Raw genomic sequence first — 24,645 nt, forward strand, 5'->3', positions numbered from 1 at the left:
GAGCCCCATTTCGAGCTCTGTGCTGACAGCTCAGAGCCTGGAGCCTGCTTCGGATTCCGTGTCTCCCTCTCTCTCTGCCCCTCCCCCGCTCGCGCTCTGTATCTCTCTCAAAAATAAAAAAAATGAAAATTAAAAAAACAACAATATCCAATGCTGAAGTGTGAATAAACTGGTATTGTGATACATCACTGGGGATATTAACTGGTAAAGCCTTTTGTGGCAGTTTATATAAGCATTTTTCATGCATATACCTTTGACCCAATTAATTCTATTTGTAGAATTCTACAAAGATACACAGACAAGGAGGCTATACTTACAATGGAAAAAAATCTGGAAACACAATTGGGTATCAAATATGTAAATGATTTCACAAAATATGGTATATCTATACCATGGAATATTTTTAAACCATTAAAGCAAATGAAGATCAGCACATACTCATATTGAATATCAATATATGTATAACTAAATAAAAGCCAGTTTACAAAATAATATGTCAAGTGTGCCCCTTGTCACATAAACCTGTGCACTTATATATGTATGTTTTTAGATAGGTATGTAAATGTACGGCAGAAATCTGAAAGATACAAGACTCATAAAGCATATTTATATCTGGGACAGAGAATGGGTATAGGAAAGAGGAGGAAGTTGAGTATGAAGGAAGACTTCCACATTTATTCAATATACTTCTTTATTTAAATTTTTTACATGAGCATGTATTACTTGGCATGAGCAAGTGTTACTTTGACAATTAAATAATAACAGTCACCTTAAAATTTTGTGAGGTTTTTAGTTTTATTTTTTTAATTTTTTAATGTTCATTTTTGAGAGAGACAGAGAGCGAGCAGGGGAGGAGCAGAAAGAGAGGGAGACACAGAATCCCAAGCAGGCTTCAGGCTCTGAGCTGCCAGCACAGAGCCCGACGCAGGGTCCAAACTCACGAACAGTGAGATCATGACCTGAGCTGAAGTGGGCCACGTAACCGACTGAGCCACCAAGGCACCCCACGGACTTTTCTTTAGTTTTAATAATGTATCTTTTTTTTATTTTTGGTTTTTTGTGTTCTTAGTTCATGTCATTTAATTTTAGAAAAGAAAGTTTACAACTCAGATGTTTGCTGTAATTTAACAAGCTTTGTAAAGAGTTTCAAATATTCACAAAGCATTAAGCCTCCAAACTGCAATCTCTAAATATCATTTCCCTGAATGGGGCCTCCTTAGAAAAATGACTGGTTCTGGGGGTAAGGCAAGAAACACACAAACAGGATGGAACTTACCACACCAGAAAACAAAGAAGCTATCAAAAACTTCTAGGATCATGCACACAGAGAGACACTATGAATAAAACCTCATTGGCCATATATGGGACAATTTATACATCAGTAAGAATAATTGCAATAGTGTAAAACATAAAATATGCTTTAATTCAAGAATTCATAATGATAACTTAAAACAACAAGCCCACTAGTTGTCTTTGGAACATGCTTGGGAACCAACTCTTTGGCTTTCTGAACCTCAGGATAAGTAAATAATAGTGATAGAAAGTTTTCTGTTACAGGATTCCAGCTGACAAATGAATGATATGACTATATTATTGTTTTGCAACTTACTGAGTCATTGGGTCTAAGTGATGATTGTCAGTGGCTATTGATATCACAAAAAGAGACAGCCAATATGTACTTCTTGGTGGAAGGGTACAACACTTGTCTTCTGATAGCAAGTATTTCTTCAAATAAATTGAAGCTTTGTAGAAATATAAGGGGACAGAGCAACAAGTTAAACAATACCTCAGAGATGCAGTTAGCAAAATGCAGGCTCTGGGACACACTACAGAATAAATTATCTGCTTTCTTCAAAACAAAACAAAAAACTGAAAGGGGAAAAAAATATATGTATGTGGCTGTACTTGAAGATATCAAAAGAAACTCAAGAGATTTTGTCATCTAATTTGAATGTATAGTCCTTACTTAGATCCCAGTTCAAAAAAACAACTATAAAATAATAATAGTGGTGAAGATAACTTATAAAAATCCAAAAACTAGTTATTTGATTTGATGCATTAGGGAGTTGTTAATTTGTGTTAAGGTGATAATGGTACTGTATGTGTTTTAAATCATTAACATATGGAGATGCATACAGAAATATTTGTAAATTAAATGAAACACAGTTGGGAACTTATTAAAAATACATGGGTATATAAAAATTATACCTCAATTAAAAGCAATAACTAGGAATGAGGGGAAGTGTGTAGGGATGAAGACAAAATAACATTGATCAGGCACTGATGCCTAATTAAGAAGCTGGTTGGTAAATCAGATTCATTAAACTATTCTCTTTACTTTGGTTAATGTTTGAAAATTACCATCATATATGAAAAAGCTCTAGGAGAGCAGTTAAACTATGTTACTTATCTGATGTGCCCCACAATGCTGGGTACATAGTATGTTTTAGATGAATACTCATAAAATCATTAAAAGATTGCCATAAGATTTTTTAGTTATTGAGCATAACTCATATGGATTACCATATTTTATTATTCCATTAAAGTTATTGATTAGAACAAAAATGATCACAAAGATGTTCCAAAGAATAGGTCCAGTTTATTTGGTAAAAAAAAAAAAAAAAAAAAATTTGCATACGTAATCCTTTTTATGAAATGTGAGACTGTCATCAAAATGTAGATGGTCATTAAGAATTTATCAAATGGTGGGGCACCCAGGTGGCTCAGTCGGTTAAGCGTCCCACCTCAGCTCAGGTCATGATCTCACAGTTTGTGAGTTCGAGTCCCGCATCGGGCTGTGTGCTGAAAGCTTAGAGCCTGCTTCGAATTCTGTCTCCCTCTCTCTCTGCTCCTCCCCTGCTCATGCTCTCTCTCTCTCTCTCTCCTTCAAAAATAAATAAAAACGTTTAAAAAATTTTTTTTAAAGAATTTATCAAATGGATGATTCTATGTTGAGTTCAATGACAAAAGTATCCCTTCATTTCTTTAACCTAAATCAAGATGAGCAGCTAACTTTGAGGTCCTTGGCCCAAGAAGGAGTAGGTGAGGAGTAACCCGCTTTTTCAGCTGCAGAATGCTTCTGGAAAGGATGCCGAAGAACACGCTGGAGAAGATGGACCTGGCAAACAATTGAAGCACATAGATGCACATTTTCTTCCTCAGGACCTATCAATTTTCTAAATTCCCAGAATGACAAGGTTAAATTGAAATTTCTTTAAAAATGTTTAAACACTGTATGTTGTATTAAAATTTCAACTATACTTGTTACTTAAAATTTCTGTCATTCCACAGAAAGTTCCTTTAAGTACTAGTTTTGTGTTAAAACAGGAGAGCAAATATGTACCCTCTCAAAAAGACTGTATATATATATATATATATATATATATATATATATATATATATATATATATCCACACACACATATACACATACATACATATATCCTGATAATTCAGCAATTCTTTCACAGAATTAAGAGAATTATAATTTTCTAAAATATTTACAAAAAGAAAATAATGTCAGTGGTTTGCAGTCTTTCCAAAGCAAGGGCATGGATTCCAACTCATGCCACTTCCTCATTTGCACTTTGACCCATGGTAATAAACTGAGGCATCAAAGAACACACCTCTTTCAACAATAATTCTAGGATTTAAATGTTTCTTTTCATCCAGTTATGAAATAAATAAGTCGTGGGGATGTAATGTATAGCATGGTGACTAAAGTTAACAATAATACAGTATAGCAGTTGCTAAGAGAGTAGATTGGAAAAGACTTCATCACAAGAAAAAAAAAATGTGTAACTATGTATGGTGATGGATGTTAACTGGACTTACTGTGGTCATCATTTTACAGTATATACAAATATTGAATCATCATGTCGTACACCTGAAAGTAATATAATGTTATATGTCAACCATACTTCAGTTAAAATATATTTTTGGTGCATTTCCTTTGGTATTTTTTGTGCATATCATTTCCTTGGGTGTTAATAAAGGAACACTTAGATCTATTGATAGAAAAAGGTGCATGATTGTCTATACTAAGAAAGTACCAAGAGATGAAATAGAGGGTATTACTGTATTACTAATATTTAATAGGAAGACAGCATCATCATCAATATGGTGCTTTTAGAGCCCCTCTCAACTTCCCCCAGGGTTCTTTCTATACATACACTTTTACCAAAGTTAGTCTTATTTATGCCCATTCTACTCTCACTTGCTGGCTAAAAATCTCCCTGAATACATTTTTATACTTCTTCACCGCACCTTGCATAGAGTAGATTCTCAAGAAGTGTGTTTGATGCAAACAGGTAAACACAAGTTGTGTGTGTAAATGGTTACCCATATAAAGGTTTAACAAAATCTTTTTCCTTTCCTGCATGAGAACTTAACCCTGAATTAACTGTCTGGCTCTGTTCCCCTGGTGACTTGATGAGGTGGTATGACAACTATGTCACCATATAACATTGCTTATGATTGACGAGTAGCATCTGGATGGGAGAACTGTAAATACCTGACAGCATGTTTTGGGCTTTCTCTAGTGTGGTGACTCGGTATAGGGCAGGCCGCTCATGGGGACACTGGAGACTATGCCTATGCAGTTGTTACAAGAGATACTGGTTTCTATGGAGCATGAAGCTTTTAAGCCAGGGCTATCCCTGCGTCTTCCCAGTGTGGACCTCGTCTGTGCACACCTGAGCTTCACTGCCGTGCCGGGCTACTGGCATGGACTGAACTCCTGCAAATGAGGAGCCGATGCTGCCCTGCTGGTAAGCCATTTCTGTCATCTTTTTAGTTAGTTCTTTTTTAGTTTTTTCTTTAATGTTTATTTATTTATATTGAGACAGGTAGAGAGAGAGTGTGCACATGAGTGGGGGAGGGGGAGAAAGAGAGAGAGAGAGAGAGAGAGAGAGAGAGAGAGAGAGAGAGAGAGAATCCCAAGCAGGCTCCATGCTGTCACCGCAGAGCCCCATGTGGGGCTCCATCTCATGAATCGTGAGATCATAACCTGAGCTGAAATCAAGAGTTGGCCCCTCAACCAACTGAGCCACCCAGGCGCCCCCTGCTGTCCATCTTTCTGAGCTGCGTGGGGCTCTGTGCGGATGGCTCAGAGCCTGGAGCCTGCTTCAGATTCTGCGTCTCCCTTTCTCTCTGCCCCTTCCCCGCTCGCACTCTCTCTCTCTCTCAAAAACAAACATTGAAAAAAAGATATTTTAAAATATTTTCTAAAATGAAAACCTAGATTTGTCAAGCTAATTGAACTACTGAAATATAAAGTTAATGCAAGTTCCAAATTAGAAATAGCAAAAATAGTTTCTCATGCCAGCCCTGATCAGTTGGTAGTGACCATGCACACTCTGTGGAGAGAATGATTCTGAGGGAAAGAAAGCAGGAGCATCCATAACACCTACTCCAGTGCAGTACAGAGTGACAGCATGAACACCAAGGCCATCCCCCCCCTTTTTTTTTTTAACTTTTTTAAATGTTTATTTTATTTTTTAGAGAGAGAGAGAGAGTGCAAGCAGGGGAGGGGTAGAGAGAGAAGGAGACACAGAATCCAAAGCAGGCTCCAGGCTCTGAGCTGTCAACACAGAGCCCAATGCAGGGTTCGAACACATGAACTGCAAGATCACAACCTGAGCTGAAGTCAGATGCTCAACTGACTGAACCACCCACACACCCCAAGGCTGTTCCTCTTCTAAAAAAAAATAATTATGTACATTGCATTTTAAATAACTGATTGTGAAGTATTTGAAGCATACAAGAAAGTATGCAGAACAATACAATGAACACTTGTATATCCTCCACTCAGCTTTAGAAATCAAATACTTCCAATATGACCGGAGCCCAATAGGAGTCTCCTTCCCTAATGCAAATTTCTTCCTTGCCTCCAAGTAACCACAGTCCAAAAATGATATTTATCATCTTTATTCATTTGTTACTTTTGTTATACACACATGCATCCCTAAGTGACATACAATTTTGCATGTTTTACACTGTATTTAAGTGGTAATAAGCATGTGGTATATATTCCTTTGCCCTTTGCTTGTTTTGCTTAACATTACATGTGGGATTCATCCATGTGGATGCACGTAGACCCAGTTCATTTATCTTTACTGTTGTCAGTATGAATTTAAGTGGACCCACATTGCTAGTGCGTTGGACACCCGGTAGAAGCAAAAGTAACTCCCTCTGGGGAGATGCACCCTTAAATCAGTCTTCACTGGATTCCACAGACTGAAATCCCGAACTCCAAAACATAAACAAGAAGCAGCAGCATCAAACCCTCAGAAGTTTAAGTAATATAGATATATGATATAAATGAATCTTTAAAATTTTAAATCCATTAAAGAATGGATTTTTTTTAATTTAAATTTTTTTCTTTTAAAAAATGAAACAATGATTTACTATAAAGAGAGACCAGGCAACAAGAAGGAAAAGCTGGTACTGGCAGTGGTCTAGTTTCACATGTCTGCAAACAAAGTAAGTGTGCTTAAAATATGATACACTTAAAATTAATAAATATAAACCCAGGAGACTCACACACCATACCTCTGAAAAATCATTCCTTTCTGCTTTTCGCACTGCGGACTCTGCCATCCAGTTCCTCAGCACATACCTAGGATTAACAGCTTCAGAGGGAAAAGTGTGTTTTGGAACAATAAATTACTAAGTCCACAAAGGCAATATGAAATCACCCCCAAAATTAGATAAGCTTTAAGAACTTTGCTGGAAGGCACAAATGAGAAGCAAAGATCAGCATCAGTCAACTCTGATTGTTTATAAACAATGTACAGTGTCTATTACCTTATGGTACAGAGAACACTTTTTTGAGCGCTATGATCAGTACTGGGTTTGGTTTTTCTCTTCAGTGGTTCATCATTACTTTGGGTTTTTTGCACCATATTCAGTTCATTGAGTACTTTCTTTTTTTTTTTTTTTTTTTTTTTTAACGTTTATTTATTTTGAGAGCGAGTGGGGGAGGGACAGAGAGAGAGCATCCCAATCAGGCTCTGTAAGATCAGGCTCCTTCCTACAAACCCTGAGAACATGACCTGAGCCAAAACCAAGAGCCACAGACTTAACCGATTTAGGCGCCCCTCACTAAGCATTTTCTAAAGCTGGAGAAAGTAGTGAATGAGTCTGAATTAGGCCCCACAGCCTGAGTGGAGGTGGGGGAAGAGAAGTTGCTACTTTTAACATCCTCAAGCTCAGAATTAAGGTCTGACTTAGTGGGACTGCTTAATGTTCATGCTGCCAAGAGCAAGCATGAAGGGTTACAGGAAGGCAAAACTCCTTATAAATTTACATTTTTCATAGTAACCACACATTTTTTATATTAAAGGTAGTATAATGGCACATTTAAAAAATTCCAGAAACTATGTCTTTATTGGAGATGAGTTTTTCCAAAACAATTTATCAACTGAGTGGAGAGGGAGGATGCTTATCCCCACTGGCACAACAGAAATTCCGAGCAGACTCCAGAAATCACAATTTTGTGATTCTCAACAGTTTTCCAAACTACTTGAATGGTGGAAACATACAAATTCCCTTTCAACTTGGTTTTAAAGATCTGCCATGATATGACGGATAATCTAATAATATAAGTGCCTTGTGACCGAGCAATTCTCTAGGAATGTAGTCTATGAAAACAAATTAGAACTTAAAAAGTATTATTTACATTAAAGAAAACCAGAAACAATTTAAATACTTAATATTAGGTGAATAGTTAAGTAAAACACTGTATACCCTTCCTAAGAAATATTATCCAGCCATTAAAAATGTTACATTATAAAGAATGAAGTAGTAAGGAAAAATGCCTTATTTATTCTTGGTAAAAATATGTATATATATATCTAAAATTATACCATAGTATGATTACCATCACGTATTTCTCCTAATCAATACACATGAAAAAGACTAGAAGTAAATACATCAAAAAGTAAACAGCAACTATGTTTAAAAATACAGGGGATCTTTTTTTAGTCTTTCTGTATTTCTCAATTTTAATGTTTTATTTTTGCGAGCAACAGAGAGAGTGAGCAGGGGAGGGAAGGGCAGAGAGAGGGGGAGACACAGAATCTGAGGCAGGCTCCAGGCTCTGAGCTGTCAGCACAGAGCCTAACGCGGGGCTCGGACTCACAAACCATGAGATCATGACCTGAACCGATGTCGGCCACTTAACCGACTGAGCCACCCAGGTATTTTTCAATTTTAAAGAATTCATACAGAACTCCTTTAAAATAAAAATGTGTACACAAAAATATGTACAACCTTTAAACAAAAATAAAACTAATGTGCAAGGGATGTTGTGGAAGTGCTTAGCTTAGGCAGAGGGAGAGAGGAAGCTTTCAATTAAAAGCTTGACAAATCTGGGGTGCATGGGTGGCTCAGTCGGTTGAGCGTCCAACTTCAGCTCAGGTCATGATCTCACAGCTCGTGAGTTCAAGCCCCACATCAGGCTCTGTGCGACAGCTCAGACCCTGGAGCCTGCTTCGGATTCTGTGTCTCCCTCTCTCTCTGCCCCTAACCCACTCACATTCTGTCTCTGTCTCTCTCAAAAATAAATAAACATTAAAAAAAAAAAAATTTGAAGTTTGGCAAATTTGACACACATGTCATAGAAACCTGACAGTAAAATACTATTAAAACATACTGGGAATTTCAGCTACAAGCAGAAGTGCTTTGGACCAAGTTACAAATATGTAAACTACTTGAAAATCAGATAATTATAGATGTTTATAAGATTCTTTGAGGAGTTATCTAATTCTGTACATTTTTATCTAGTTGGGAAATTTCTGTTGGTAGGTTCTTTCTTTTGGCAATAAAATGTTAAGCAGTGGGTTAATGAGGATTATGTCCACACACAAACCCAGCCAGAGTTACATATAATGTGATAATCCCTGATCCACTAGAGTGTTGACTACGTAAGGGCAGGACTCAAATTCATGTTTGAAGTCTCATCTTTAAACAATGAGATGGTGCAAAAAAAGGGAATATAAGAGGGACTTAGTATATCTTTCTGAAAAGGTAAATTTAGCTGTCAAGAGAGTTAAGGCTATGTTTTACTGAGTACATCATAATACAAAGAAAGCATGCCTTTGCTACCCTCAATTGGAAAAGATCAGTATATCAGAAAGACTCAACGTCCATAAAACACTGAGCACTTCAAATTATTAAGCTCAACTAATCTCTAACAGGCTGGCAATGAAACGGCAAAATGGCAACTCTCTTTATCATTTATCTAATTCAATAAAAATAAAAATAAATCTTATCCTCATAATTGTTAGTTATTAACATAATTTAAGAGACAAATTATTTCAAATATAGCATCTCCCATTGTTCTTTCTTTTTTTGAGAGATGGAGACAAAGTATGTGCATGCAGGGAAGAGGGGCAGAGAGAGAAAAATAGAGAGAGAGAATCTTAAGCAGGCTCCACACTCAGTGCAGACCCTGACCAAGGCTCAGTCCCACAACCCCAGGATCATGACCTGAGCCAAAATCAAGAGTTGGATGCTCAACTGACTGAGCCACCCAGGCACCCCATCTGTGTTTTTTTTTTTTTAATGTCCAGGAAGAAGAATGAAGAAGGAATTTTTTCTTTATCCTCGTATCTACAAAAGGTCAGGTCTAAAATATTTACTTGAGGCCACAATTTATATTTATACCTGTGGACTAGGCCTACAGTTATATTTTATAATGAGGCTCAAACCCAGGATTTCAACATAGTTGGCCTTGAGCTCTACAATAGCTGTGTTCTAAGGACAAATAAAGATTCTTCTGAGCCTGTGCCACAAATTCACTACTAGGCACAAAGAAAGCAAAATTACACTGATGCATTTTCAGAATTACAACCAAGTTAGTTTTATTGCAGAAACCCACTTGTATAATGCTGGAGCTATAATGGCTTGCCTAGATGCATAGTAAGGACAGTCATCAAAAGCATTTATTAAAGTTTTAATATGAGCTGGGCTGTGTGGGCACAGTGTGACATAAAAGAGAAGAGATCAATGTCCTCTGGTGGCTTATGATCATAGAGTTATTTGGAGGTTTAAAAATAATAAATCTTGCAGAATTAAAAAAAATTCTAAGACCTTTAAAACACTATTATTTAGGGATGCCTGGGTGGCTCAGTTGGTTAAGCGTCCGACTTCCGCTCAGGTCATGATATCATGGTTCATGAGTTCAAGCCCTGCATCGGGCTCTATGCTGACAGCTCAGAGCCTGGAGCTTGCTTCGGATTGTGTGTCTCCCTTTCTCTCTAACTCTCCCCTGCTCACTCACTCTCTCTCTCTCTCTCTCTCCCAAAAATACATATTAAAAAAATTTTTTTTTAATTTTTAAATAAATAAAACACTCATCTTTGATGTTCCCATTGCTTTCAATTTGGAGCATCTACAAAAAAATTTTAAAGCAAACCTTCCCCTAATCTACTGTTAATTTTTTTAATGTTTTGAAACAATATATAACAGCAATATATTTTTAGTCTTTTGGTTTCTAGAAAACATTAAGTCATCCCAGTCTTCCCAACAACCCTGTGACGAAGATACTTAATGTACTCTATACTAGTATTATAGCTGATGCTTATCGAGTACTTATTATGTGCCAACTACTATCTCCCTGAATTTGTGCAACAGCCTATGATGTAAATGCACTTTATAGGTGAGGAAACAAAAGAGGGGTCAACTAAATAGAAATGTTTTAAAACTGGATGGTCACGGTTGCACAATTTTTTTAATTAATAATTTTTTTTATTTTTTAACTTACATCCAAGTTAGTTAGCATATGGTGCAACAATGATTTCAGGAGTAGATTCCTTAATGCTCCTTACCCATTTAGCCCATCCCCCTTCCCACAACCCCTCCAGCAGCCCTCTGTTTGTTCTTTATATTTAAGAGTCTCTTATGTTTTGTCCCCCTGCCTGTTTTCTTTTTAATTTTTTTTTAATGTTGATTTTTGAGAGAGAGACATACAGAGTGTGAGAAGGGGAGGGGCAGAGAGAGGGAGACATTAGAATCCAAAGCAGGCTTCAGGCTCTGAGCTGTCAGCACAGAGCCTGACGTGGGGCTTGAACCCACAAATCGTGAGATCACGACCTGAGCTCAAGTCGGATGCTTAATGGACTCAGCCACACAGGTGTCCCGTCCCCCCTCCCTGTTTTTATATTATTTTTCCATCCCTTCCCTTATGTTCATGTGTTTTGTATCTTAAAGTCCTCATATGAGTGAAGTCATGATATTTGTCTTTCTCCAACTGACTAATTTCACTTAGCATAATACCCTCTAGTTCCATCCACATTGTGGCAAAGATTTCACTCTTTTTGATTGCCAAATAATACTCCATTGTACATATATATACCACATCTTCTTTATCCATTCATCTGTTGATGGACATTTGGGCTCTTTCCATACTTTGGCTATTGTCGATAGTGCTGCTATAAACATTGGGGTGCATGTGCCCCTTTGAAACAGCATACCTGTATCCCTTGGATAAATACCTGGTAGAGTTGCACAACTTTTTAAATTCAGTCTAAAAAAATCACGGTACACTTAAAATGAGTGAATTTTATGTAAATGATACCTCAGTAAGGCCCCTAAAAAGTATATATACACACCAGAAAGAGAAAAGGAGGGATGAAGGAATCAAATGACTTGCTTAATAACATGTAGGAAATAAATGGCCAAACCAGAGCTTGGGCACAGCAGGCCCACCTCTGGAGCCTATGCCATGCTATCTCTCTGAGGAAAATAAACTCAGGTCAAGACCATACATAGGAATGAAGACTCCCTAAGGGAAATGAAGAATTGGACTTCACTACACAGGACACTCTTCTTAGATGTTTTATTTCTTCACATCTGTACAATTCTTTAATTCCACATCCCTGATACACATTGTTACATGAATTTGTACAATCAATTTCTTATATATTTGCATTTTCACATCAGTTAAGCATATAATAATAACATATGGAAGTGTGCCTTTAGAAACGTAACTGAGTATCATTATGAACTTTTATCATGCCTTTGCTCTTTGTGAAAATTTATCTTTTTCCCTTGAGAGCCCACTGTTCAGCACTTACTATTTCTCTAACATAACTCAAAGCTGCAGCCTTGACTTCACTGAAATTTCTTTCATTTTATCATCTCATCCATCCTGTCATAACCAAACAAATCCAAATACTAAAGACTTCCACCACATGTTATTCTTTCCATTTCTTCTTTCTCTTGACTGCTGACTGTCCATACTCTGAGCTGGCTTATAAATTCTGTACAACCGCAGCAGTGGACAGAAGTGGAAACTAAATCCATGCTGGGCCTCAAATAGATCACTCACTTCTCTGTAAAAACTAAACTTGGTTTTATTTCTACAAGAAGGTCTTGAGTTCAAGAAGCAATCTCATTCCCTAACCTCACATGGAATGTGAGCATCATCATTATTTCATTCACATGAATCGGCCACCCTGATGACACACACTAGCTCTCTATACAAGTCCTAAGTGAGGCAGGAGTGTTCAGGCACTCAGCTTAACTTCTTTGATCTTAGACTCCATACTGCAAAAAGAACTAACTTCCATTGTTTTCTTCACCAAACCAACTGTGAAGTCACATGGTAAACTGAAATCAGTATTAGAGATGATTTATTTTCAGAGCTATCATTTACTGGATGTGTATTATGGCCCCGGCACTGTAACTAGATACCTTACATATATTATTACGCTCCAATACTACATCCCTGCAAAATATCCCCATTATACAACAACTAAGGACTTTTAAACTCAGAGAGTTAAGTATCTTTCAGATCATACAGCTAAAAAGTCACAAGAGGAGATTCATCTGCCAGATCCCCCAAACTCACCTTCTTTCATCATAACCCAAACTACCTTGTCTCTCCCCATCTTTTAAGACTATATCTTATTGGGGCACCTAGATGGCTCAGTCACTTAAGCGTCCAACTTCAGCTCAGGTCATGATCTCTAGGTCTGTGAGTTCAAGTCTTGCTTTGGGCTCTGTGCTGACAGCTCAGAGCCTAGAACCTGCTTCAGATTCTGTGACTCCCTCTCTCTCTGCCCCCACCCTGCTCACACTCTGTCTCTCTCTCAAAAAAAAAATAAATAAATAAACATTTAAAAAAAAAAAGACTATATTATTTTAGGAACGCTTGGGTGGCCCAGTCGGTTGAGCGTCCAACTCTTGATTTTGACTCAAGTCATGGTCTCATGGTCTTGGGACTGAGCTCTGCATTGGGCTCTGCACTGTGGGCATGGAGCCTGCTTGGCAATCTCTGTCTGTCTGTGTCTGTGTGTGTGTCTCTCTCTCCCTCTCTCTGCCCTTCCCACGCTAGCACATGCATGATATGCCTCTCTCAAATAAAATTTTAAAAAGGACTATATGATTTTAACATCTGTATGCAAACTTATTAAAAGCAGAACTATTATACTGTGTGAAATGTCATTAGGCAAGCTCATAGATGACACTTCAACTCAACTAAAATACACTCAAGTAAAATTATCCTAGTTAACAACAAGCCAAAAATACCAACACCAAAGCCAAAAAGACCCCTCAGTTCCTCAAGTAGTTACTTCCAGCTTTCAAAAGAATGTTGCTTTTATGTGATAATCCTTAAAATTGGAAAAATCAAAAGGCTTACTTACTTGTCATTCTTTTTCTTCTTTCAGAATCTGAATCGTTCATGTTACTAACAATGAATAAAACAAAGGACAAAATTAACCACTGTCTCCTTATATCATAGCTTTTTTTCAAAAGGGTGGGAATTATTTCACAAGACAAATATTGGGAAAAAAACATTTAAAAATCACATTGCATCAGTGTCTGAAAGGAAGATAGAAAATACTGAGTTTGATTAAATAATATACAAAATACTACCTTGTTTAATTATTTTAGCTAATTCCAAGTCTTTTATTTTTACCAATTAAAAAATAGTTTTGTCTAAAAATCTAAATTTTCTGATACTTTTCCTTATCTTAAACATGGTTTTCTGAAAATAATTTAGCTTTTTCTTGACTAATCATGGTTGTCTTTATAAACAGCTTTCAGGGGCCATTAAACTGGGAAAAGCTATTTCTTCCTGTGGTTTTCCCATCTCTCCGTTCAGGGGCCACTACCTACAATGTCTTTACTCCCAAATAATTCACTGTGATTTATGAAACAAAGTAACTTGTCACAAGTGTAGAAGATGTGACAACTAACAGGCATGGATAGAAACCTGAGAAGCTCTTCTCCAGAGCTTCAGGGCATGGGCTCCCAAGGAACTTGGGGAACAGTGTTATCAGAGTTGGGGTGAGCAGACAGGTGCTCTCTGCATGGGTGAGGTGTTGCTGTGGACGCCTAGGCAGGTGCAAAGTACTCAGCAGTAGAAGGAAATGTTGGAGAATTAAAGAAAGAGAGGCTTGATGGCTTGACTCTGCTAAAGTAATACAACATTGCATCCTTTTTCGGAAATGGTTATATTGCCTTACCTCTTCAGTCTCAGCAGGTACTGGGATACCCAGGCTGGAAAGAGCTTGTGCTTGGAAATCATATTCAGCGCCCAGAATTGCTAAATGAAAATACAATAATAGGCTGCTTAGTATATTAATATTGGTTCAGTTTATTTTAACTTCATATTGCTTTAAATTATATTCCTTAATAATAACTTATCCAGATTTTTTAAGACATGCTATTTCAAGTAGAAGTAGTACTAAAAAAAGAATAATATTTTCTTTTTCTTGTTTTTTAATGTTTATTTATTTTTAGAGGAAGAGAAAATACATGTGAGCAGGGGAGGGGCACAGAGAGAGGGAGAGAGAATCCCAAGCAGGCTCCATGCTATCAGCACAGAACCTGATGTGGGGCTCGAACTCACAAACCGTGAGATCATGACCTGAGTAGAAATCAAGAGTCAGACACTTAACCGACTGAGCCACCCAGGTGGCCCTTCCTTCTCTTTATATAACATTCAACTCTAAAGTTCTAATTTATGGAAAGCCATATAATGGCATGATTTAAGATACATAAAAAACAAAGTTCTTATAGAGATTACACATGAATACTGATATTACCAAAAGCTTTCCTTTAAATAATGTGTAATTTACTTTTAAAAACTTAATTTGCGGGGCAAATTGAGGAGGCCCAAAGAGGGGTTCCTCACTACTCCAAGCATTCTCTAACACGAAATTCTAGCCCTACAACCACGGGCTAAGAGCTCCATAGCATGAAGGGGCCTCATCGGGCATGGGTAAACATGAGAATCAGATCCTGATATTTACCTATCGACAGAAAATAAACTGAAAGCTAACAATAATTTACTTTTATTACTATATTGAGCTACTTACGGTGAAGGGCTCATGGGAAAAAGATGCAGATAGTCCAGAGGTTAAGAACAGGGGCTCTGGAGAAAGCTGCCAGTGTTTGAACCCAGCCAGCCACTTACTAATTGTGTGAGCTGGCACTACATAGCCTCTCCATGCCTCAGTTTCTTTACCAGTAAAATAGAAATAACAGTGGTACCTGCCCATATGTCGTGGCACAGATTATACATATAAAATGCCTAGAATAGTGCCTGAAACATAATAAGCACTCAATAAATGTTAGCTATTAGTGTTATTATTATTAATTTTTCATTACTTTGTAAAGCATTTACTATAATGCCTGTCCCAGAGTAAGTTCTTAATAATAGTGGGTTCTCAATAAGTGCTTCTTGAATAAATAAATGCATTGTGAGGCTATAAAAAGATAACATTAACTAGGCACAGAATGTCATGTAATATAATGAAGAGATTGAAATTTCAAAAAATAAGGCTGAATTTTAATCTCAAAAACAATAATAAACAGTGATTACAATATAAAATACTTAAACCTGTTCAAAAAAGAAACAGGCCCAAAATGGAGTCACTTGTGCTAAGCCCACATCACCAAACCAAAACTTAATACCTAACCTAATTGCAGTTTCAACCTCCCCCAGGAAGGTAATCTTAACTGGTCAGCTGGAACTCCCGGGTCAGCAGCAGTGAGGTAATCCACCTGATAGACCCCTACCATCCTTCCCCCAAAAGATGACGTAATCTGCTCTTTCCTTGTCCCTGTCCCCTTCTGCCTATAAAAGTCCCCCATTTTGTACAGCTCCTCAGAGCTCCTTTCTGTTTGCTAGGTGGGATGCTGCCCCATTCATGAATTGTTGAATAAAACCCATTGGATCTTCAAATTTATACAGCTGAATTTTGTTTTTTAATAGACCTTAGAAATAGATCTAGGTATCTAAAAATCTATAAGTAAGAATCTTCTGGTAGTACCCATAATATTTCATAAATGCAATGTGTTCGTGTTGAAATAAAAAGGCAACACATACTTTTAAAACTAAGTTAAGCCCCTGCCACTTTAGAGACCGTTTGGCAGTTTCTTAAGGAATCAAACGTACATTTTACTAAACAATCCAGCAATTCCACTCCTAGGATCTATCCAAGAGAAATGAAAACATATGTTCACACCAAAACTTGTACATGAATGTTCAGATCAGTATTTACTCACAGTAACCAAAAAGTGGAAATAACCCAAATGTCCATCAACTGGTAAATGCATCAGCCAATGGTGGTATATCCACACAGCGGAGTACCGCTCAGCAACAAGGAGGAAAGAATTACCGATACAGATAACACCATGGCTGAACCTCAGAACTAGGCTAATGGAGAAGCAAAAGACTACACACTGTATGAGTCCACCTATAGGAAATGTCTAGAAAATGAAAATCGTGAGACACAAAATTAATTAGTAGGTGGTTGGGGGCTAGGAGTGGAAACAGGGATTAACTGCAAATGGGCAGGAAGGATCTCTTTTAGGGTGATGGAATTGTTCTAGAATTGTGATAACTGCATAGATCTATAAATTTTTAAAAAATAATTGAATTATATGCTTCAGGCCAGTGGAATTTCATGGTATGCAAATTATACCTCAATAAGTCTGTTAAAGAATACTGAATTAAGAGAGGCACCTGGGTGGCTCAGTCGGTTGAGCGGCTGACTTCGGCTCAGGTCATGATCTTGCGGTCCATGAGTCCGAGCCCCGCGTCGGGCTCTGTGCTGACAGCTCAGAGCCTGGAGCCTATTTCAGATTCTGTGTCTCCCTCTCTCTGACCCTCCCCCGTTCATGCTCTGTCTCTCTCTGTCTCAAAAATAAATAAACGTTAAAAAAAAAAAAAAAAAAAGAATACTGAATTAAGAGAAAAACAAATGTTGCAAATTACTACCTGGGGAATGTTGAGCTCCTGTAACTGGCTTTGAGTTATCTCGCTGAGCTGCCGAAATGTCATTGTAAAATCAGCTGCTGTCTTTTCCATGAGCTAATGAAAGTGATTATATTTATCAATCTCAATTCTTCAAGAATAGTAATTCAAATACAAGGAAAAAAAGATATAAAATGACAAACTCACATGTAAGAGAAATGCAATTAAATCATCATCACCCTTTGTTTCCCCAAGTAATCCCAATTTGGCTTTGAACAATTCTCTAAATCTGAAAGAGAAATGTTATTTCAATTCAACTCACTATTTCAAGAATTGTCCCCAAACCAACCAGGAGGCTTTAATATCTGTATTGAAAAGGACAAACCTTGTATAATAAAGAACTGGATACCCCTCAAGAATCTGAGCAGCTCTACAGGAAGAAAAAAGGAAGGACAATGAAATCTTTATTTAAAATTAACATTCTTAAGTTATCAGAACAAAGTGAACCTTTTCATATATTAAATATAATTATTATATTTACCAATCTCAATTCCCATATTTCATAAAAATATAAAGATTAAAGCATTCTTAACCTTAAACTCATCTTTTTTTTTTATGTTAGTTTATTTTTGAGAGAGAAAGAGGGAGCATGCACAAGTGGGGGAGGGGCAGAGAGACACATGAGGAGGGGAGACACAGAATCCAAATCCAAAGCAGGCTCCAGGCTCTGAGCCGTCAGCACAGAGCCCAATGTGGGGCTGAAACTCACAAACTGTGAAATCATGACCTGAGCCCAAGTCAGACATTTAACCGACTGAGCCACCCAGGTGCATCCCCCCACCTTAAACTCAATCTTTAAAAAAATTAAGTTTCTACTTTTTTTTTTTTTTAACTTTTTTAATGTTTGTTTATTTTTGAGAGAGAGAGTAGGCAAGCAGGGCAGGGGCAGAGAGAATGGGGGACAGAGGATCCAAAGCAGACTCTGCACTGACAGCGGAGAGCCCAATGTGGGGCTCGAACTTGCAAATTGCTAGATCATGTCCTGAGCCGAAGTCAGACACGAAACTAACTAAGCCACCCAGGTGCCCCTAGTTTCTATTTTTTTTTTTTAATGTTTATTTATTTCGATGAAAGAGAGTGCATGTGCATGAACCAGGGGAGGAGGGGCAGAGAGAGAGAGAGAGAGAGAAAGGGAGAGAGAGAGAATCCCAAGCAGACTCTGTGCTGTCAGTGCAGAGCCCAAAGAGGGGCTTATCTTTTTTTTTTTTAATGTTTATTTATTTCGAATGAAAGAGAGCGTGTGAGTGTGCAAGGGTGGGGGGGGGGGGGGTGGCGGCAGAGAGAGTGAAAGAGAGAATCCCAAGCAGACTCCATACTGTCACACTGCGGAGCTGGACGTAGGGCCTGAACTCATAAATCATGAGATCATGACCCGGGCTGAAACCAAGTCAGTCGCTTAACCAACTGAGCCACCCAGGTGCCTCTATTTCTTAATATTCTTAAATGTATTTTAAGTTATACAAAAGCTCAACTCTTCCTGCAGCTCCACTCTCTTTACCTTACTGACCTCACCCCATACAAGTCTTCCCCTTGCTCATTCTGAAGCAGCCATAGAGGCCTTCTTGTTGTTCCTTAAACACCCCACGTACCCACTAGTGGCCTCTGCACAGGCTAGTCCCTTGTCCAGAGCACCCTTCCCCAAGCATCTGTGTGGCTTGCTCCTGTGACTCCTTCAAGCCTTTGCTCAGTGAGATGCTGATTATCCTTTTAAAACTGCAAACCCTTCCCTATCCCCTGCTTTATTTTTCTCCATAGTATTTACCTCCTTTCTAATTGGCTATGTAACTATTTATTCTGTTTGACTGTCTCTCCCACCAGAAGGAAGTACCACAAGGACACAATTATTGTGCTGTTTTATTTACTGCTATCCCCCCAGCACTTGGAACGGTGACGGGCACCTCAATAAGTATTTGTCTCATGAATAAATGGACTCTGCAGGGCAAAGGGGATATAAAATTAATGGAGACAAAAGTGACTGTTCAATGAATAACATCTTATATTGCTTTGATTTTGAACTATGTGATGTATTACCAATACATTTTTAAAATATATTAATTAAGGAAACCAAAGATGGCATATAAAACTTCTATTGTAGCAATTTTTTTGCAACCCAGGATTAATGAAATCACTATATGGTTTGCCATCCATTTGTGATCTTGTTGTACTGGAAATGGTAAGTTTTAGACTTAGGGGAGTTCGGGGGAGAGAGAGGAGGTAAATATACTCTATCTCCTAGCAAATACATTAAAGACACACAAATGATTAAAATGTGATCCTGCCCTCAAGGAGTTGAATGTCCACTGGTTATATCAAGAAATGTTTTAACAGTCTATGTAATTATTAACATACTTAGATTATTATTCAGGCTTATTGATATACATACAGGAGATATTTCGAGTAACTAAGTATAAATATTACTTATTTATAATAAGTTACCTATTTATTATTTACTCTGTTGTTTAAAAAGGCAACCATGTACCACTTTTTCTTCAGCCTAAATTCGGAATGAGAGATCACACAATGGTCAGATTGTGATTAAAAGTTCAGCTTTATCACTGACAAAAGCTAGTCTGGAGAATATGGCTTAAGTCTGTGGATAAATAGGCATGTTAACAAATTGTGCCTAAATTAGAAAGTTTTACTCACTCAGTTACTAAAACAGCAGTCACAACGATGGACCTCCCCCCCACTTGGGCACACCCCTATAAAATTTTCATATAAAAAAGCAGAAAATGTACTCTTTCCCTGGACTGACAGCTTTCCAAAAAGAGAGGTATTAATAGGAGGAGCCTCACAAGTTTAGTTTCTTCTCCCATATTCATCAAACGGATCATTAACCCTTCCTTCCCCAAATAGGAGTAAGTGGACAAAGAGAAGGACTGTGTACTCTAATGAAGACCCCCCCCAACCACAATGAACCACTTTTAAGAGTATTCAAGCCCAAAGACTAAACCAGAGATAGATGTCAAAGGAAGATGGCAGTTCAAATGAATTTTTGGTGCCTGCCCCTCCCTGCTCTAATTCAGCCTCTCTCCCCTGGCTACAGAGTCTTGGGGCCTGGAGTGTCTGGGCAGGACTGCAGGCCCTCACTCGTGAGGTACAGCATGGCTGAGCAGAGCAGGCCCTACCTGTATATATGCTACTGGAAAGAGTTCGTGGGCTCCCTGGCTTCTTTGAGCCTACAGGAAACCTGCTAAAACCTGTCTACCCCAGAAGGTGGGAGAATGCTAGCCTGGCGCTGAGGAGAGCTGGGAGCAGAGAAGCAGCCTACCAGAGGCCCAGTGGAAAGCTGAAAACTTGCCTGTGCGTACTCTGCTGGCACATGAAGGGTGTATCACCACATAACTGGAGCTGAGCCCCAACAGAGAGGCAAAGGGAAGTAACACAGTACCAAAGTGGGCTCGTACCCGCAGAGAAGAAAAACGAAGGAACAACAGAACAGTTGGCCCTTAGTAAAATGGAACTGCTCTTGGAGACAGATAACAATATGAAAATAATAATAATAATAATAATAATAAGATACTTAAGAACAAACTATACCTCAGTAGGCATTCTAGAACTATAAAATATTGTTTCAGACTACAAAATTCAGTAGATGAATTGAGAGAGAAGACAGATACTCCTGAGACTCGATTTTGTGGCCTAGAAAATCAACTAGAAGAAATAACCACAAAACACTATGCAAAAATACAAAGAAATGGAAAGCATAAGTAAAAATAATAATAATAATAATAATAATAATAATAATAATAATAATAATAATAAAAGAATTGGGAATATATGGAGGATTCATACAAATAATGGAGTGCCAGAAGCAAAAAAAGAAATGGATGGAAGAAAGTCAATACATAAACAATAGCAGAGATTTCTCTCACTGGGTATATAGTTACAGCCGGAGAAGCAGAACCCTTATTGGTGCTATAGAACAAGGGATTTATTTTTGGAATTTGACCTATGACTGTGGGAGCTGGTGAGGAATTATATATAACACTGTTGCTTCTGTGTCTGGTTTTGGGGCTAAAAGCCAGCAGTGAAGACAGGACAGAAAATTGGATGTGAGGGGCACCTGGAAGGCCCGGTCAGTTAAGCATCCAACTTTGGCTCAGATCATGATCTCAGTTTGTGAGCCCGAGCCCTGCATTGGGCTCTGTGCTGACAGTGCAGAGCCTGGAGCCTGCTTCCGATTCTGTGTCTTTCTCTCTCTCTGCCCCTCCCCTGCTCATGCTCTGTCTCTCTCTCTCTCGCTCTCAAAAGTAAATAAACATTAAAAACAAATTTTAAAAAATCATTATACAAATATATTTTTACACAGATTTAATTAGTGGATTTAGGATTTACTCACAGCTGCCTTTGCCTAGGATCCAGTATTGGGTTTAAAGCTTGCAACAACTTGTTTAAATTAAATATCCCAATATTGGCCTGATTTCCTATTTTATATCTTCCTTCATCATCAGATGTGTTTGGGACAAAATCTGTTGAAAACAAAAAACACTAGCATTTTGTAGTGGGGATAATTGTCTCTAAGTTTATATTTACACTTAATAAATTTATATTTATTAGATGTATTTATATTTATTAAATCTTTGTCTATAAACATTTAATTCAAAAGTAACATAAATACTTACTACCCATACACATGAAATTCTTTTTAAATATGAATATGAATATTTGCCTAAAAGAGGCAAGTTCTAACCTGCAAGAATTATCAGGGGATCACACATATACTTCAAACTCTACCTCAAGTCATGTCCTCCACCCTCCACGAAGCCCGCCTGGATCCCTCCTTGTAAGTATTGTGTTACTGTTACCTCCATTTTATAGGTTGGTAAAGTGCCAAGTTAAGTGGCTTGTCCAAGGGCACAGAGCCGCTAAGGGTCAGATGCCCGAAGTCACACCCACATTGGTCTCACACATGTTCCCCACTCCCCTCCCTGGCATCTTCTCTAATATGTCATTCTTTAAGGGCAGAGACCACAAAGGACTCATTTTTGAATCCTTATAGCCCCAGAAGATATATGTGTGTAAACATCTTACATGTTTACATATAAATCACTCTTACCTGGATTATAGGCTTCCATAAAACCAAATGGACCATAGTCAATTGTAATGGATAACAAACTGAAGTTATCAGTGTTACAAACACCTGAAACCACAACAAAAAGTTTCTGAAAACACGGTAATAAAACAATAAAGCATTTTTAAATGTATAAAATTATCCAGAATAGGAAAGGTAATGGAAATGCATTTGTTTTGGAAATGCGGCAAAATTAGATTATCAATTGAAAGTTTAACTGGTGATACCAAATAGCTTAATATATATTAAAACTATATTTTTAAATTAAATTTACCCTTTTGTTTTATACCCTACCCCCTGCAAAGATTTCAAACACTGCAGGAACAAAAGCCCCAAGAAATAAAAATTCTTCTTACTTATCCTCAATTTCTAGCATGTGTTTAAACAATATATGTTACTTGGAATGGAGTTGAGGCTAATAAAGGAATAAGATTAATTCATATTCAAAGGATAGGAAAAGGGAAAAACATGGCTATGCATTCCAGTAACAGTCACCAGCTGTGGGGAGAGAGTATGCCTCGCAGGCCAGGGAGGCCATGGCTGGGGTAGGAAGAAGCCAGGGAATGAATCCACCAGCCTGTTACATACAGGATATTTGGCAACGGTGTCCAATATAGAGTTTCAGCCTTTCTCTGTTTACAAAACGTGAACTGTACAGACTCTCTAACCCAGCCATTCCACTTTAGGGGTCTATCCTCAAAAAGTCACCTTCAAGAATACAAAGATACAGTTGCATGGTAGTCACTGCAGCAGAGTTCATAATAGCAAAAACTCTGAAATGCTGAGCCCACTCTCCCTACCCCAACCACCCCAAGAGAGATACACAGACTATGTCTGTGATAAGCTGAGCAGATTTCAAGAAGTTTTGCAGTGTGGGAATTCCGTTTGGTATTTATCTAGACACATTAGTAAGTGTACGATTTGTTTTTCAGTTATTCTTAGTTCAGGCACATATTCCTCCCTATGCAATTTCACACACAAGATGGCTTCATACATACAAGCCAGGCCTGCTTTTTTCAAAGATTATGAATATCCTCCAAAACATTCCAAAAGAATTGATAGGAAATGGTTAACAATGATTGCCCTCGAAAATGGAATTCACACTCACTTCTGTATATTTTAAAGCATTTTTTTTAATGTTTATTCATTTTTGAGAGACAGAGCATGAATGGGAAAGAGGCCAAGAGAAAGGGAGACACAGAATCTGAAGCAGGCTCCAGGCTCCAGGCTGCCAACACAGAGCCTTGAACCCACGAACCACGAGATCATGACCTGAGCCAAAGCCAGCCGCTTAACTGACTGAGCCATCCAGGCACCCCTCACTTCTGTATATTTTAAATTCTTTACCTTAAGCATGTAGTGCTTTTATACTTAAGATTTTTAAAACAGCTTTAAAGAGATCTAAATATAATACATGTAGCCACGAGGTTAAAAAGCTTTACAAGTAATAACATCCTCATCAAATTGAGGATGCCTATTCTATTTTGTGTATACTGTTCCCCTCAAAACCATTTCAAACACGAGAAAATTGTTTCTCTGTTGCTGAAAAAAAAATCATAGGCTATAAATGTTAAGAAGCTCATCAGCAGGAATATTTTGAGGCACACAAAAAAGAAGTCTTCTGCTTCAACAAATTAACTCTACTTCCCCAGCAGAAAAATGACACATCAGTAGATAACTTACCATGAGCAAAACCAACAGACATCCACAAGGCAATGAGTTGTGCTGTCTCTGATACCACAACAGAGAAGAAATCCTAAAATAAAATTCAGAAATTTGTCAGATTTTTCAGGAATGCATACTCTTTTAGGATCTTCTGGTAAGTCACAAGGAGAACATGGAAAACATTCAGAGAGCCAAAACCTAACTAAAGAAATGGAAATTAGTAGGTGTAAGAAAAACATGGAAGAATGTAGGGAATTAGCAAGAAATAATCTCTAATGGCTCAAAGTATTATGGCCAGGCTTTCCCCACGTCCAGTAAGAACAGGGAAAGCATTAGAATTCAGCACAAGGGAGTTAAAAGTAAAGTGAGTTCTTAAACTTTGAAATGAATGGCCAACAAAAATAATGCCATTCCATTCTCTGTGACTGCTAAGAGGGTAAAAGAGGGTACAATGATCAAAACATTTCCACAAGAACAGAAAATTAGGGGTGCCTGGGTGGCTCGGTCGGTTAAGCATCTGACTCTCGGTTGAGGCTCAAGTCACGGTCTCATGGTTCGTGAGTTTGAGCCCCACGTCATGTTCCATACTGACAGCTCAGAGCCTGGAGCCCGCTTGGGATTCTGTGTCTCCC

The 24,645-nt window shown here is 37.9% G+C and overlaps 1 protein-coding gene across 2 annotated transcripts in view; it reads right to left on the reverse strand.

Moving 5' to 3' along the window:
• Nucleotides 1-2,875: 2,875 nt before the first annotated feature.
• Nucleotides 2,876-24,645, reverse strand: part of LOC122223990 (protein adenylyltransferase SelO-like) — a 35,068-nt gene continuing 13,298 nt past the window's right edge. The window contains exons 10-19 of one of the 2 annotated variants that reach the window (XM_042945157.1): nt 24,032-24,104; nt 22,334-22,417; nt 21,617-21,746; nt 17,600-17,644; nt 17,422-17,503; nt 17,239-17,331; nt 14,477-14,556; nt 13,652-13,695; nt 6,552-6,631; nt 2,876-3,118 (exon numbers count right to left, since the gene is read on the reverse strand). In XM_042945157.1, coding sequence (XP_042801091.1) covers nt 2,996-3,118; nt 6,552-6,631; nt 13,652-13,695; nt 14,477-14,556; nt 17,239-17,331; nt 17,422-17,503; nt 17,600-17,644; nt 21,617-21,746; nt 22,334-22,417; nt 24,032-24,104 — 834 coding nt within the window. In that variant the 3' untranslated portion in view covers nt 2,876-2,995. The remainder of the gene's footprint in view (nt 3,119-6,551; nt 6,632-13,651; nt 13,696-14,476; nt 14,557-17,238; nt 17,332-17,421; nt 17,504-17,599; nt 17,645-21,616; nt 21,747-22,333; nt 22,418-24,031; nt 24,105-24,645) is intronic. The other variant, XM_042945158.1, reaches the window with a different exon arrangement.

Source organism: Panthera leo, chromosome B4 (assembly GCF_018350215.1).
Source record: "Panthera leo isolate Ple1 chromosome B4, P.leo_Ple1_pat1.1, whole genome shotgun sequence".
NCBI lineage: Eukaryota > Metazoa > Chordata > Mammalia > Carnivora > Felidae > Panthera > Panthera leo.